The sequence below is a fragment of the Balaenoptera borealis genome, assembly GCF_965194805.1.
Source record: "Balaenoptera borealis genome assembly, chromosome: 3".
Taxonomy (NCBI): domain Eukaryota; kingdom Metazoa; phylum Chordata; class Mammalia; order Artiodactyla; family Balaenopteridae; genus Balaenoptera; species Balaenoptera borealis.
The window spans coordinates 142135210-142151668 of NC_138866.1; the positions used below are offsets into that span (position 1 = coordinate 142135210).

The 16459-nt window shown below is 45.4% G+C and overlaps 1 protein-coding gene across 2 annotated transcripts in view; it reads right to left on the reverse strand.

Annotated features, from left to right (window-relative positions):
- SLCO3A1 (solute carrier organic anion transporter family member 3A1) overlaps nt 1-16459 on the reverse strand; it is a 322429-nt gene that overhangs the window by 246469 nt on the left and 59501 nt on the right. For both annotated transcript variants that reach the window (XM_082388919.1, XM_082388918.1), the window contains exon 2: nt 13692-14157. In XM_082388919.1, coding sequence (XP_082245045.1) covers nt 13692-14157 — 466 coding nt within the window. The remainder of the gene's footprint in view (nt 1-13691; nt 14158-16459) is intronic.

The following is a 16459-nucleotide window of genomic DNA, read 5'->3' on the forward strand; positions in this document are numbered from 1 at the left end:
CTGCCTGTACAGGGAAGAGTGTTCAGCTACCTGGACATCATGTCCCCCACGGTGGCTAAAGGAGGGCTCCACCACTCTCTGACCCATCCTCTAACTACCTTCTCCTGCTAACGCAGTTCATTTCCATAGATGTTCTATTCTTGAAGTTCTTTACAACCCCACTGGGAGGAACAATTGTGGAGGCTGATTATTTTCCCAGGATGAAAGGCCCTGGGAATGACCTTCTTGTAACTTGTTGATCTGTATTTGTTCTTTTTCTTTCTCCTGTGTTCATCCCTGATCCATGAAATCTTTCTTATCCTACCTTCTCACCAGTTTTGTCCCAGCTGTGACCTAGTAGGTTCTAAAGTCACTCCCTGACTTACATGGAAAAGCAAGTCAGCTGAGCTGAGCCTGCGAGTGAAAACAACTCAAGTCCAAGTTGCATAACAGGGATGAATGTACACCAATTAAATGCTGCTAGGTCTCCAATGTAAACAAAACAGTCTGGTGAGTGTTTCTCTCACTCTACTACAGGGAGATTGTGAAAACAAGTCACTGGGGTTTTTTGGTGGGAAGAAAGCTTTATCTGAGGAGAGTTTTAAAAACTCCCATGGGGAAGCCAGGCCCTGAGCAGCCTGCCTCCATCAGACCTCTCCTGGCCTGGAAACTCATCACCATTTCATACTTTACTGCTAAAATAACCCACAGCTCTAGGTATTTTGTATACAAAACAAAGAAAGAGGGAAAGAATTAGGTAGTTGGGTTAAGCCATTTTTAATACTTAGCATAGCACAGTTGGGGTCCTATATTACCCTGGTGGGGCATCATAGTGTCTCAGGACAGGGGAGGGGAGCATATGGTGGGAAAGATATGGGGTAATGAAGACCAGGATTATAATTCAGGCCTTGCCACCTGCTAGCTGTATGACCCTGGACAAGCTGCTTAACCTCCCTCGGCCTCGGTCTCCTCATCCGTACACTGAGAATAACAACCCCTATCTCTCTGGGCTCTAGTAGTAGGAAGCAAGGGCAACCACACGTAAGGCTCCCATTCCCTGTCTGTCATACAGTAGAGACTCCATCAATGAGAGGTAGTGTATTGTGTTACTGTGGTCATTATTCAAACCCATGGGTGCTTAACACACTTGTCTAAATAAGCAGACAACTGTTGAATTTTCTTGGTGACAACAAGGGATCCTAAAATTAAACACTTGCTCATGGCTAGTAACAAGGCGGTATTTAAAAAAAATAAAATTAAAGCACCAGTGTGGGAGACATTTTGTCCTTTATACTGCCTGATGGCTTTTGAATCTTGTCTTTAGCCCCTGAATCACAGGCATTAATGCTTAACTTAAACCAATACAGTTGATCTGGCTCGATCAAGACAAGGTTCTTTCCCCCCATGATGGAAATGTACAGACTGAGCCCAGGGCAGGTGAAATGACTTAGATCTAAGAATAGACACCACTGGGTTTCCAAAGGTTCTGAGTGTCCATACACAATTTTAGAATCTATTAGATCCTTGCTGTGTTAATGAGGCCTCTTGCTGGGAATCCAAATTCCCTTTGTAAACTCCATTAACAACCCACAAGGCAGGTGGGCAGCTGTGAATGTGCTTATGGTTAATAATGTCTTGCCCAGAAAAGGGAAGCAGTGGGAAATCACATCCATTTGCATCACATGCTTAGAACATTAGAGAGAAAGGGGGAAAAGCATGTCTCCTTGGAGAGACATTAGGATGAGCTCAACTCCAAACCCCCCTCTACCTCCCATACCTGAAATAAGAGGCAATGGTAATTGGTAAAGACAATAAGGAGGTTTCTCAAATGCAGCAAACCCAAAAACTTTGGGATAAATGTTTTACCCATAAAAAGTTTGCCAAGTTCATTTATGTCCTCAGATGATTTTTTTTTTTTTATTGAAGTATACTTGATTCACAATATCATGTTAGTTTCTAGTGCACAGTGCAGTGATACGGTTATACACATATATACTCTTTTGCAGATTCTTTTCCCTTATAGGTTATTACAAAATATTGAGTATAGTTCCCTGTGCTATACAGTAGGTCCTTGTTGGTTATCTATTTTATATATAGTAGTGTGTATATGTTAATCGCAACCTCCTACTTTATCCCTCCCCTCCCTTTCCCCTTTTGTAACCAGTTTGTTTTCTATTGTGAGTCTCTTTCTGTTTTGTAAATACTTCATTTGTATCTTTTTAAAAAATTTTTTGGATTCGGCACTCTCACATGATTTTTTTGGGTCCCTCACAACTTTTTGCCTATTTGTTTGTTTTGCTTTTAATTGCCTCAAGAGAATTTTTCTTAGTAACAACACATGGAAAGTTTTGACTTTGAGAGTTCAGACTCTATTAATGATCCAAGTGCATTTTTAAAATGTTTTTGCTTTTAGAGCAAAAAAAAAAAAAAAAAAAGGTTTTGATTTTCCTATCTGTGCATCAGTTCAAATCAGCACAAAAAATTTGCTGAATATTACCCAAAACACCCGCGGTTAGGCTGAAAGTAGGGATGGAAAATTTCAGCCGCCAAGGAATTTTTTGGGGGGGTGGGGTGGAGGGGGCAGCAGCACAGGAGGACGAGGGCTGAGAGGGTGTCTCCAGTGCCACTGGTAACACATTCTGACTTCTTACCCACAGTTGCCTAAGCGATGCTCCAATGCTTCCTGTTGTAAGTACAGTGTCGCCCCAGGGAGCAGAGCAAGTTGAGGGCTGAGCAGTGAACAACATTCCAGTCCCCAAATGCCATCTGTCACACCATAGAGCGTATCACCTCGACTATCTTGGTTTATCTCACCCCAAGTCTCCTGTCATCAGGGTCTGCTCAGCATAAGGACTTTCAGTGGTTTTAACCTTTTTGGGGTCATGAACCTCTTTGAGAATCCAGTGAAAGCTTCCCCACAAGTGTGTGCATACATATCCATTACAACCTTAAAAGGTTGTGGACCCCTCCTCCTAAAGCACATCCAAAAACCTTTAGCTTCAAGTAGCCCAGTTAAGAAGCCCTCAATTTCTCTTGACATTCTCCAGGCAAATTCACGAAGCCCAGCTCTCAAGACTACACCTAAGTTTCTATGAGTGTCTAAAATAGATAACCAACAAGGGCCTACTGTATAGCACACGGAACTCTGCTCAATACTCTGTAATAACCTAAATGGGAAAATAATTTGAAAAAGAATAGATACATGTAAATGTATAACTGAATCACTCTGCTGTACACCTGAAACTAACACAACACTGTTAATCAACTATACTCGAATATAAAATAAAAATTTTTTAAATTAAAATGCAATAAAAGAAAGTTTTTATGAGTGTTCATGAGCCACCTAATGCTTTAGTATCTTCAGATTTTATCTGTATGTCGGCAAAAATACACACATGCATGCACACACGTCACACATACACCACACATACACTGCTTGGCAAAAATGAAATGGGAAAGCCGAGCTGGGATTGGAACATGTTCATTTAGCTTATTCATTCCTGACACTGAAGCCGTTAGAGGGAGTAAAGGTAGCTTTGGCGAGCGCAGCCATGTAAAGAAGCTAGGGTTGGTTATGTTTTTTCCATTCAATAAACAGCACCACTGAATAAGTTTCACATGCTCAACACTCTCCTGCCCACATAAGAAATTTGCTACTAAACACTTACTGTTCCTGCACAAAGCCTATTTATTTTTAAATACTTTGACTTGTTTTTTTTTGGGGGGGGGGTGGCTGGGTAGGGAGAAAGTGGAGGGGGCATTACTTTTGGCCTCTGGGTCCCTATCCTTCACCTTAAAAGTCTATGAAATAAAGAAATGAAGAACTAAACCAGAACTTTCGACCTAATCCTTTTATTGGCTATATAGGGCCATGAGTTGATTAGTTCTTTAGAGTACCTTGATATTATGAACAAGCTAGTGTTTTGACCATTGGACACCTGCCTTACATGCGGACAGAAACACTCATCCTTGTTGGAAGGTACCTGGTCAAAACTCAAGAGGAAAGCAATCCAGTCGAACTCTGACATGACATGAGTGGACATTTAAGCCTCATTACACAGGATCCTAATCCACAACATTTGACTGCAAATGCTGGAAAGGATAATTTATGTGCTCAAGGGGATTCTAAGGGGAATGCTAATTGGGATGCAAGCTTCAGGCATAGCTGGATCCAGGGAGCCCTCTTGCCCTCTCTTTCCCCCTGGTCTACTGTCTTCATTCCTAGATCAAGTTTACTGCATGTGAAAACAAAGATGGACACTGGAATCTGTGGGCATTCAGAGGTATTAGAGCTAGCAGTCCTAGAAGAGAAAGTGATCTCTCTCTCCCTGCCCCAGCCCTCCAGACCATTTTTCAAACCTCATGGCGGACTCTGGTTGTCTCACTCCTTGGGCCATTCATTGCAGACCACAGCCTTTCTCTGTGTCATGATTGGCCATGCCTGGACCACATGATTGTCTCTGCAGCCCACAAGAACCACCTGGGATGGGAAAAGGCAGTTTCCCAATGAAAACAATGAGGTTCTGGACAGACAAAAGCAAACATCCACAAAAAAGACTCTAATGTGAGGCACTTTAACACTAAAGAATTCTCTAGCAATGAAGAACTCACTTCCCACCGAAGAGGAAGGACATTCACCTATAGTAATCCCTAATCTAACAATAGCAAGTCACAATCCTCTACAGAAACCAAGCCCTTCATGGTGTCTGCTCTCACAGAAAGCTTCTTGTGGGTGAAAGGAAAAGAGGAAGTAAAGCCAATACTACTGTAAAAAGGAGAAATAAATAGTCTAGAAATAACTGAAGACAAAAAGGTTTCATGCTATTCAGGAAAATACCTCAAAATCTTTCATGTAAGCATAATACTTGCGTTACAGTTGAAAAGAAAAATAGAATGGGTCTGCTTTCACTAGTCAGGTGCAGTAAAGGGCTGGTAGTAAAGAAGTAATGAACAGTAGACTTTGAGGAGCTTATAGAAGGAAAATTCCCTCACATGCATCTTCACCTTCCCCACGAATCTTCTCTAGGTCAGCCTGGGCCTCTGGTCTTTCTTCCTATCACACATTATGATGCTGTGTTCTAAAATCCCTGAGCAAAGATGCTCTCTCACACACAGTAAACATCCACAGGCCTCAACCAGCTCCAAATGGTATCGGTTCCCATGCTCCCTTCAGGGAACCCTCAGGAGGATTCTTCTTCCTCTGCCCATGCTTAGCTGGGAGAAATGGTTTCCTTTCTTTTCCATTCTGCAGTTCCCATTCTTATGAGGCAGGAGCAAAGCCTCAGCCAGGACAGCACACTGAGAGGCCGGCTCAGCAGTGGTCCTCCACTCATTTCTGCCACTGTGTCCTGAGTTTGGGAAAGAGCCCTACCCCCTTCCCCAAGCAAATGCGTATCATTCAGAATCACAGTAGATAACACTAATTATTCTGGTTGTGGCATTCATGATGTGCAACTGCTTTCCTTCCCTCCTTTTTTCCTTTCTTATTTAATTTATTTGCTACTCAAAAGGCGAACGCCATCTGAAATTGATGGTCTGGAGCAAAGAACTGCAAAGAGAAAGCCACCGATGTGTTCGAGCTGGCTTCTGTGATCGTTGAGCCACAGAGGGTTGGGAGACGATTGCAAGGAGCAGGCAATTCACTCCACTTGAAAAATGTGCATTTCCAGTCTCTCTTAAAAAATCAGAAGATCTGGCAAGACTGACTTTGAGTTCCCACAGGGCAACGATGGCTGAGGACAAGGCAAGGCCCTTTGGTTCCCCAGTCTCCACAAAGCCTGCTTTCCTCATTTGCTAGCTGAGCCCTCGCAGGACTTAGGATTGCTACCCTGAGCAGATGTGGGAGAGGGCTGCAAAACAAGGGCACCAACGCTCACTGCCGGCCCAAAGCCTCTTTTCATGACGCCCTTCATTTATCTTCCGGAAAAAGCCACAGCAAAGCCAATAGGCTGGTTTCCAGCTCCCACTGAATCTATCCAAACTAACCTGAGCTTTAGTAAATGTGGATGAGGCTACAGTCACAAAAATATCCATCACCTAAATGCCCAATGAACTCATTCCAGATTTTCTAGATTGACAAAATAGTATGCAGTCATCTAAAATGATGTTTACTGTTTATGATACACAAAAAGGTTTATCATTGATAAAAAGCAGGTTTACCTAGAGTATGGTCTTAACTAGGTAAAAGTAAATACAAACAAAAAAGGCTGGAATGAAATATACCTAAACATTGACAATAATTTTCTATAGGTATCTGCTTACAAATTATTTATGCTTTCTTATTCTGTTTTTGTTTTTCCCAATTTTACTAAAACAAGAATACATTCTTTCAAAAACTGAACTAATATTAAGAAGCAAATTAAGAAGCAATGTGCTGGAACCCGGAAAGCCAATAAATATATCCCACTGGGGCAATGGCCATACTGTGGGGTACCTCTGACTTAATACAAACCAGATCGCCTGCTGCTTGGGACAGCTCTAGCACTTTCTGTACTTTGAGATGAGCCACAGGAAGGGGTGTGCAGGCAAATAAGAGCCCTGCTGATCTAATTCAGGATGGAAGAGGTTGCTCTTCTCAGATCTACTGGATGGATTGCATCACAGGCTGAAAATCAATATCCAACCACTCTTGTCAAAAGACCTGCCCGTGTATTTAAATAAGTCAATCGCTTATTCCTGCCTCCGTTTCTACATTTGGAAATGGAGATAATGTGACCACAAAGATGAACAGGACAGCGTTTATTGACCTCCACCACAACGTGATACCAAATGTCCAGGCAAAGCCTCGCTTGGTAGATTCCAGGCTCATTTTACTGATAAGGAAACAGGCTCAGGTCAACTGAAAACGTGTCTGAAATCCCGGTGGGCAGGTCTGTGGAGGAGCTAGGATTTGAATCTCAAGACTGTCAAACTCCAGAGCCCAAGCTCAGAGGCTTGCCCAAGGTCACTGAGGCAGTGAGCACAGCAGTGATTCCATGAATCAAGGGGCATGAATTATGAGTGGCTGAAAATGCATGAGAAACATCCACCAGCCGGGCAATATGGAAGTGCCAGATAAGAGCCACATGCATGTCTCCTAGCAAGTTGCTAAAACACACTGAAAATGGCATGTGACCAGCCGCTGGAGAGAGGGACTGGAACGCAGACAAAACAAATTGACGTTTTACAGCCTCATTTATTTACAAAAAAAAAAAAGAAAGAAATTAACAAGGGAAACTTCAATATCAATGAAGTTTCTGTGCTTGCTCCCACGAGGGATGGCTTTTTAATTATTTTTTCAGATGAACTGCAGTCACAGTGTATTTGATCCATACCCGACCCACACTCTTTGGAGAGTTAAAACACATTTTTCCCCAATGTCAAGTTAAAATAAAAACTCATCAGAAACAAAATCACTCTGGGCTCCCAGGGCTCTGAAGAGAAATTTAGTTCTGTTTGATTGCTGCCTGGTATTAGTGACCTTTGTGCTAAACAAACATTTGGCAGATGAAATCTGAGAATAATTCTCTTTGCATCATTAACCGGAATGTGGAGGTCTCCACTGGGTTTCAACACAAGTGATACACAAAGAAAAGTGTGACACATTCATGTCTAATATATGTGCCTCCCGACTTGGAGGAACTGCTCTGTGTATCTGGGTACCCTGCGAGGATCCCATTCTGGGGAAGGCAGAAGCCCTCCTCAAAGAATCCCCTTCTTCTAGTTGGCCCCTGCTCTACCGACAGCCTCCTCTCTGTCTCCATATCTTCCCGTGTGTGTGTATGCACGTGTGTGTTGGTATCACATGTATATCTGTCTGCCAAACACTCACGCGACTCAACACAATCTGCTTTCACCTTGATCCCACTCTGCATTTTTAAAACACCATCATCCACATGTAATAAAACTGCACAGAACTATACACACACAGAAACACACAAATGAGTGCACATAAAACGGATAAAATCTGAATAAACCCCATGAATTGTATCCATGTTCATTGCCTGTTTTTTGTTTGTTTTTGTTTTTAATTTATTTATTTTTTTTTATTTTTGGCTGCATTGGGTCTTTGTTGCTGCACGCAGGCTTTCTCTAGTTAGGGCTAGCGGGGGCTACTCTTCGTTGTGGTGCATGGGCTTCTCATTGTGGTGGCTTTTCTTGTTGCAGAGTATAGGCTGTAGGCATGCGGGCTTCAGTAGTTATGGCTCATGGGCTCTAGAGCACAGGCTCAGTAGTTGTGGCGCACGGGCTTAGTTGCTCCACAGCATGTGGGATCTTCCTGCACCAGGGCTCGAACCCATGTCCCCTGCATTGGCAGGCGGATTCTTAACCACTGTGCCACCAGGGAAGCCCCATTGCCCGGTTTTGATACTGTACTACAGTGATGCAAGATGTTACCATTGCGGGAAAATGGATGAGGGGTACGGGGAACTTCCCTGTATTTTGCAGCAACTTGTGATTCTATAATTGTGCCAAAATAAAAAAATTTTTAAAACTACATCCTCTAATAATTCCTTGAGTACTTGGAAAAAACAAACAAACATGACAATGAAGTTCCTTATAGAAAAGTTAGGACAAAAGAGGCAGGAGTCTCAGCTTGTTTGATACTGGTCCTCTTGGTACCTGTTATGGGCCGAATCATGTCCCCCCCAAAATTCATATATATAAGCCCTAACCCCCAGTACCTCAGCATGTGACTTACTTGGAAATAGGGCCTTAAAGAGGTAGTCGAGGTTAAATAAGATCGTATGGGTGGACCCTAATCCAATCTGACTGGTGTCCTTATAAAAGGAGGAAATTAGGACACACAAAGAGACACCAGCGATACGTGCACACAGAAGGAAGACCATGTGAAGACACAGGAGGAGAAGGCGCCATCTGCAAGCCAAGGAAAGAGGCCTCAGAGGAAGCCAACTCTGATACCTTGATCTTGGACTTCCAGCCTCCATAACTGTGAGAAAATAAATTTCCATTGTTTAAGTCACTCAGTCTGTGGTGTTATGTTATGGCAGCCCTAGCAAAGCAATACAGTACCCAAATCCTGCATGCCCCATTCACCTGTTATTGTCCCCTAGTAACAAGCCCTCCAGCCTTAGCATCCCTCGTAAAGAGGGAAACGGTGGCTGAGTGTGGCAGGAAACTGCATCAAGTAAGGAACGGAGGTCCCAGCACAGAAGAGTCAAATTTTAGGTGACCTTCCCTGCCCGTGACAGGCTGGTGCTCAGCCAGCTGTGGAGGTACCAAACGTGGAAGAGGGATCACAATTCCCCAGAGTGGACCCAGAGGGCAGAACCAGAGACAGTGTGTGGAAAGTTGTAAGGAGACAGATTTCCAGCACAACATAAGGGCAATTTCCTAATGGCTATCATGATTCCACACAGAATGAACAGCGGAGTGAGGGTATGCTGTCCACAGTTCTGGTGAGAGGTGAGCAGAACACGGAACCCACCAGCTCTGATCTGTGCTGATCTCTGCTTAAAGCACCATGAAACAGGGGCACAACCTCCTTCAAGAAACCCTGATGTGAACTGTTAGCCAGGCCCCCTCTTCTTTCTCCTGCCCTTCCTTCCTCCTCCCAACTCTCTATTCTGCCTTCACACCTGTTCTCCATTCCCATCGCACCTCTCCCCTTGGATTTGAGACACACGGCTCTCTTCTCACCTTCCTGACTCCTCTGATATCTATTTCCCAAAGACTTCAGGCTGTCTTGCAGAATGCCCCTACTTGCACCTGACCCCCTGGAGCATCCACCAGCCCTCTGCACTCAGCCCCACCCACCCCAGCCTTGCCACAGATCCCAGACGTACCTGGAAGAAACATCACTCTCATGCCCGGGGCTCAGCCCCATTCATTATCTTAGACAAGTTACTTAACCTTTCAGAAGCACAGATCACCTGTCTTCTTCATTTATAACAGTAAAATTTAAAAAACAAACCCATGTTCAATGATAGAGGGCATTAAATATTACAGTATAGATCCACAAGGGAATATTCGTATGCAGAAAGAATATCATCGAAGAATATTTAGTGACATGGGGAAATGTTCATGAAATATTAAGAGAGGAATACAGTAGCAAAACATTATTTATTATAAACACATTTTTTGTGTGTGTTGAAAAGCATACCGATGCAGAAAAAAGGATTTTATACAACCATAAAGCTAAGGGTAATTATTCTTCAATGATTCTTTTTCTATACTTCCAAAGTTGTCAACAGTGAACGTGTAATACTTTTTAACTAGAAATAAAGTTATTTTTTAAAAATATCCTTACCACTCTCATTTGGAGCTTTTTCCTCCCCAATGGAAAAAAAGAGAAAAAAGACAAAACAAGGCACCAACCAATTGCCATAGCAATCTAATGAAAGGACCCAGCGAGTCCATTACATTAGCCTACTTACTCTTGCCTACAATACAACCGGCTGTGCTTTGAACTCGGAGAAACAGGGCAGCTAAGAAAACTGAGCTCATGGAAGGTCACAACATGGGTTAACGGCACGAGTAATTCCCAAAGGGTCGATTGGTGGACCCCACTCACGCCACCGTATCAAACGGTCCCCACCGCCACTCTGCTCCATCAGTCTCTCTGGGAAGAAGGAACGCCACGTGCTACCCACGGGTCACCGTCCAGCCACGCTGTGAGGCTTGGCTCCACACTGTGTGGTCCTGAAAAGCCTGCCAGCAGAGCCGCGTCCCCATTCATTGGGTTTTGTCCCCTGGTAATGAGCTCCCCTGGCTCCCTCCCCAGGCTGGGCAGGAATGGCCAGAGAACAGTGCCAGCAGGAGAAGCCCCTTGTGAATGACCATCAAGGAATCCAGGAGTTTGGCAGTGACTCAGCCACAAGAGGCTGAAGCAAACAGTGACTTGGGTGGAAAATATCAGCTTGATTTAATATGGAATGCTTCCCTTTCCCCCTGGCTGTAGGGGGTCTAGGACATGGCCATAGTTGTGCCGAATGCACCCAGCTGGTGACCCAGGGGCAGGGCTTGTCACCAGTGGCCTGTGGCCAGAGCGCTGCATAGTTATCGCCCCCTTCCCTGCTTACACCCGCAGGAAAGGAGCAGCTGTGAACAACCTGTGCTTCACACTGGCAAGATTTAGAAACCTTTCAATCTCCAGTTTACACTCACATGTCAGGCATATGATCAGATGGCTAGCTATGGGCCTCTCTCTCTTACCAGCTCTGCAAGAGCCGGAACCAAGGGGCACACATGCTACGCCACCCCAGTGGATACCATCAACACCCACAGTCCCAGCACCAGTCCCTTCAGACTGTCTTTCTCTTGCAGGCAGTTAAGAGGCCATAAGTCATACCAATCCCATTCAGCAGGCTCCCCCAAATACTTCCCGAAGCCAAATTAAGTGGCTTCAGAAACTAGCTCCCTATTAGAGGAGATAAATGCTAAAATAGTCTCATGATCACAAATACTTTTTATGACCTGTACAATAAATGACTGAATCAGTTATGCTCTGCATATGCATGGTCTTTTTAAATTGTTCCTGGAGAATTCAAACCATGCATGGAATAAAAGGCCACCTACCGAGGCCAATCTGTGCAGAGAGCTTGCTCTCTGTTGCTCCCTGTAAACACAGACCCAGGAAACAAGTTCAGAAGCACTCAGGAAGGCCATCTCCACAGTCCTGTACTGTCATATTTTGGAATTTGGCCAGATGCCACCAAGATGCCCACACACCACACAAAAAGACACTCCCAACTCTGTGAATGTTGAACTATCATAGAGGAAAAGGATGCCCAATTAGAAATCTGGTTGAGACTTTCCTCCTACCAAAGACTCACTGTAAATCCCAGAAACAAGGTCTCAGAAAGAGAGAAGGGCCTGTGCCTGGTATGGTCAGCCCTGTGGCCCAAGCCTCCACCTCCCACAAAACCAAAATGAGGCCACGTCCTAAAGCTTTGTACCGACAGACCAGGTCCCATCCAGTGCCAGGAAATACCACAGCCTAACTCATCAGGGCGGACTTCTGGAACAGGGCTCTGAGCCTGCTGTTCCAGGCAGGGGCCCCCAAGCAGCGGTGATTTACCACTGGTGTGACTTCAGGAGGCATTCTGGGGAGACATTTTTCTACTTGATTTCCTCATCAGAGACAAGAACTCAGCTTTTCACTCCCCATGTCCTTCCATGTGCCCTGATTTATCTATTTGCCATTACTGCTACCAAAAAATATCTATCCTAGGGTCCCAGAGTGATATCGGTCAGGTCAGAGACCAATGGCCCGGATGGACCTGGGGAGACTCTTTTGGCTACATGCTGTGGCCCATGTCCTGGTCTGCAACAGACTCACAAGGAGGGGCTTTCACTGAAGCCTTAAAAGCATCAAAATGTAAATGATTTCCTTAGACCCCTCTCCCCACTGTGCCCACCTTCACACACAATTATGGAAACCCCTAACCACAGGGAGAAGCGACTAGCCATCTTCGGCCTGAGCAATCTTCTCTTCTACTTTGTGTTTCACAGGTAGGTCCACAGGGGCTCCATCCCTTGGATGGGGAGATAAATATTCTCCACCTTTCTTTCCTAGAGCCTGTTCACAGAGGGCTGAGACATACGACATATTTATTCAACAAAGTCATCTACACCACAGTTGGGACAGAAAGTCACAGAGGAAAGTTAGCATTCAGGTGTGTAGCTGTTCTGAACCCTCCTGTCTCAGAAAGCTTGGGCAGCGTATGGTGGAAACTTGGCAGATAGGAAGCTTTTTGACAAATTCTTATCAAATTCTATTTTAACCTAAACTTCATATTATAATTAACTTTATACTCCAAGGCACACCGCTTTGGGGAAGCACAAAGCTTCCGTGGGTGGATATAATTTTTTCAGAGCTTAGCACCCAGTGACTGGGGGCATGTCATACAATCCAACAGCTTGTGGGAGGCAAAATTAAACTTGGTAAACAAGAAATGGAGATGCTCGGCAGGCCAGCCCTCACCCTACAAATGACCACGCGGCAGTGCCTAGGAGCAGTGAAGGAGCCACGTTTGCTGTAAGTGTAATTCACCACTTGGATGTTTCTTAACCCAACACCGGCAAATGGCTTCCATCCTTCCAGTACAAAATAGCAGAAACCATTACAGCACAAAACATTTTTTCAAAGTTCACATGTACCTTGTTTCTTCCCAAATATGCAGTTCCAGTGCATACCCCGTTACAGAAAAAAAAAAAAAAAAATTACGAAAAGTTACCAACTTTGAATAATACCAAACGCTGGGCATGTAATCCCCTTTCTCTTTGACCTTCAACAGGACAATGACCAGGAGATCATTTTGATGATTAAAAACAGGGTTTCCAATGTGTAGATCCCCAAGTATTCCTCGGTGGCTAATGCCGGATAGCCCAAAGTCCAAACACACACACAAAGGCAGATAAATAAACATAAAACTTCCCCTGACCATGGCTTCCCACTCAAGGTTTATTGAGGCTCTAGCACAGCAGAGGTCAAATTCTGCTGCACATTGGAATCACCTGGGGAGCTTTTTAAAAACTACATGCCCAGGATGCACCCCGGACCAACTACCCCGAAATTTCTGGAGGTGCAACTCAGACATCAGCATTTTCCAAAACACCCGAGATGTGTATCCAAGTCTGAGAATCAGTGCTCCGGGAAAATTAACACTTCAGGGGCCCACGTTTCGTTCTTTTGTTAACATGCCCTGGTTACTGACACAGAGAATCAACCAAAAGGGAACCGCGCCCCCGGCTCCGGGGCAGCTCCTTACCTATGTAGAGCGAGGAGTCCTTCCTCCGCACGTGGTCGTCGATGTAGGAGACGCCCAGGGGCTGCACGGGGGTAGCACCGATGCCCAGTAGCACCTGGGCCCCAATGAGCAGCAAGTACATCATGTTGGTGGCGGTCCGGCTGCGGCAGATGAGGTCCGGGTCGGGCCCCTGGTCCCCGCCCGAGCCGTTGGCGGCGCAGACATCGCGGCCCTCGGCACCCCAGCGGATCTCGCCTGCCTCGTACTTGTACTGGTGGGTCAGGAACTCGGGCAGCGCCGACAGCAGCGCGCCCAGGGCCATGACGATGCCTCCGCAGCCGATGAGGCGCGGCCTGTGCCCGCGCGCCCCGAAGTAGCTCACGAAGAGGATGAGCGCCAGGTTGCCGATCTCGAAGCTGCTGGCGATCACGCCCACGTCGGCGCTCTGGAGGTTGAACCTCCGCTCCAGGGTGGTAAGGACGCTCACCTGTGGGGTGCAAAATGCAATCTCAACGCCAGTGCTGATGGAAACCACCCGGGAGGCCCCCTTCCCGTCGCGCAGCGCACCTGCCCATCCCGGATCCTCCCGCCTTGCAGTTTTTTGTTTTGTTTTGTTTTGTTTTTACCAGCTGTGCCAAATGATTTAAACCTTAAGAGTCCAAAAACCGTTTACTTAGTATGATAACCCTAATTTAATGGTTAAAGAATTAACTTCCATCGGGGAAGAAGTTTTCCTTGGCATCTGTTTCCATTCTGAAAGATTCTGCCTCACTGCATAAGAACGACCTCTGCATCCCCACGGCCGCCACCATTTAAGGCTCATGAGTCCTGTGAAAGTCCTGAAGTCCACAGCTTTCACAGGCTTTCTCCCAACTACATCTTATTTATGAAGTCCATGCTGGAGGATATAGAGTCCACGGGCTTTTTACCAGGAGGTTATTAGCAAAGCATACTGAAGAAAATAAAAACACAAGGAAACAAAAACCTGGGAAGGGAGCAAAATGGACAAGCTAGATTAGCTCATTAGGATAATCATTAGTTCTTTGCTTCCTTCTGGAAATTTCTAAACAGTGGACATTTCCCTAGAGGTAAAGACATCCCTGAAGCCCTGACCTGTGCACTCTAGCCCCACCAAGATCCCTCGGGTGGTAGAGTTTGATGACTTTCCCCACCTTTGCATCTTTGTCTGCCCTTCACCTGTTTAACAAATATCTACTGAACATCTGCTGTTGGCTTCACAATGCCCTAGACACAAAAGATAGAAACAGGAGGAAGGGAGGACACCTGGCCTCAAAGATGCCACCTAGCAGAAAGGTAGACATGTATGTTGGTTACATGTTACATTCATGATGTTACAATCACAGTAGGAGGGTCAAGAGGAGGTGCATCATTTTAAGGCTCCTTGAGGTGGAGAGAAAATGCAAATGGCCTCCCTGTCCTGCTGTTTGCAGGTTCCACGCAGGGTATTATCAGCAAGACGGGAGTCCCTGTCGTAGGAGTCCTAGTTGGGCAGGGAAGAACACTCCAGGCAAAAGGAACAGGGCGAGCAAAAGTTGGGTGGCATGACTTCATAATGGAATGGAACATATGTAGTGAAAAGATAGGTTGGCAACAGACTATAAAGAGCTACAGAGGCCACCCTAAAGGAATCAGACAATCCCCTGCAGTGTGGTGGAGAGAATGCAGGGCCTGGAGGGAGGAGCAACGGGTTTGAATCGCACCTATTATTTCCTTAATTAGCTCTGTGACTTTGGTCAAGTTACTTAACCTCTTCAAGCCCTGATTTCCATGAAAGAGGAATAATAATGCCTACCTGGCAGGATGGACGCGAAGATTAGACATAACGTATGAAAAGTCTGTTAGCACAGAGCAGCCTTTCCCTACATGGCCAGAGAGCATCGAGAGAGGTGGGGAAGCTGAGGGGTGCAGAACCAAAGCTCTGGGGTCAGAAAGCCTGGGGCCATCGTGACTGTGTGACCTTGGGCAAGTCACCCCATGCTTTCACTGTCCCATCTGTAAAATAGGTATGAGCGCTACCTCTTAGAGCTGGTGCCAGGCATAAACACATGTATGTATAAATGCTAGGTAAGGGCTATCCACAGCCATGATCACCATTTATCCTCGGGTATGGGGAACAGCAAAGGCTCTAAAAACATGAGAGTGACTCAGGTATGGTCAGAGTGTGGAGAATGGATGGAGTGGAAGAATGCAGGAGTGAATGCCAGCAGAGAAAAAGGCTGGACTATTATTGAGAGAAGGGAGAAGAAAAGGTCAGTACCGTGGCAATGGAAATGAACAGGAAAATCTGAGAAGCATCAAAGAGGCAGCATTACATCTTTGGGGAGATCTGGCTGCCTCTGCTGAGTGACTGGGCATGTGCTGCTAAGGAAAGTAAGGAAGAAGAGTCAGTGGATCTAGCCTTCCTCCAAATGTATAAACATGGGCACTGGTGTCAGAATCCCGGCATCCACAGCCTCTCTGCAATGTCCACATACACACACACACACACACACACACACACACACACACACACACACACACACACACACACACACACACACCCCTGTGCTGATTAGCATGCCTCTATTCTATTCACCTTTATTATAAAAAAAGACACTAGCCCAGTAATTCCTGTAGCCTCATTTCAACCCCACACATTTAAACAGACTCCTTTAACCCAGGGGTTTTCAATGCTACCTTCAGATTGGATGCACTTGGGAAAGCATTAAAAATTTCAGATGGAGCTTCCCTGGTGGCGCAGTTGTTGAGAATCTGCCTGCCAATGCAGG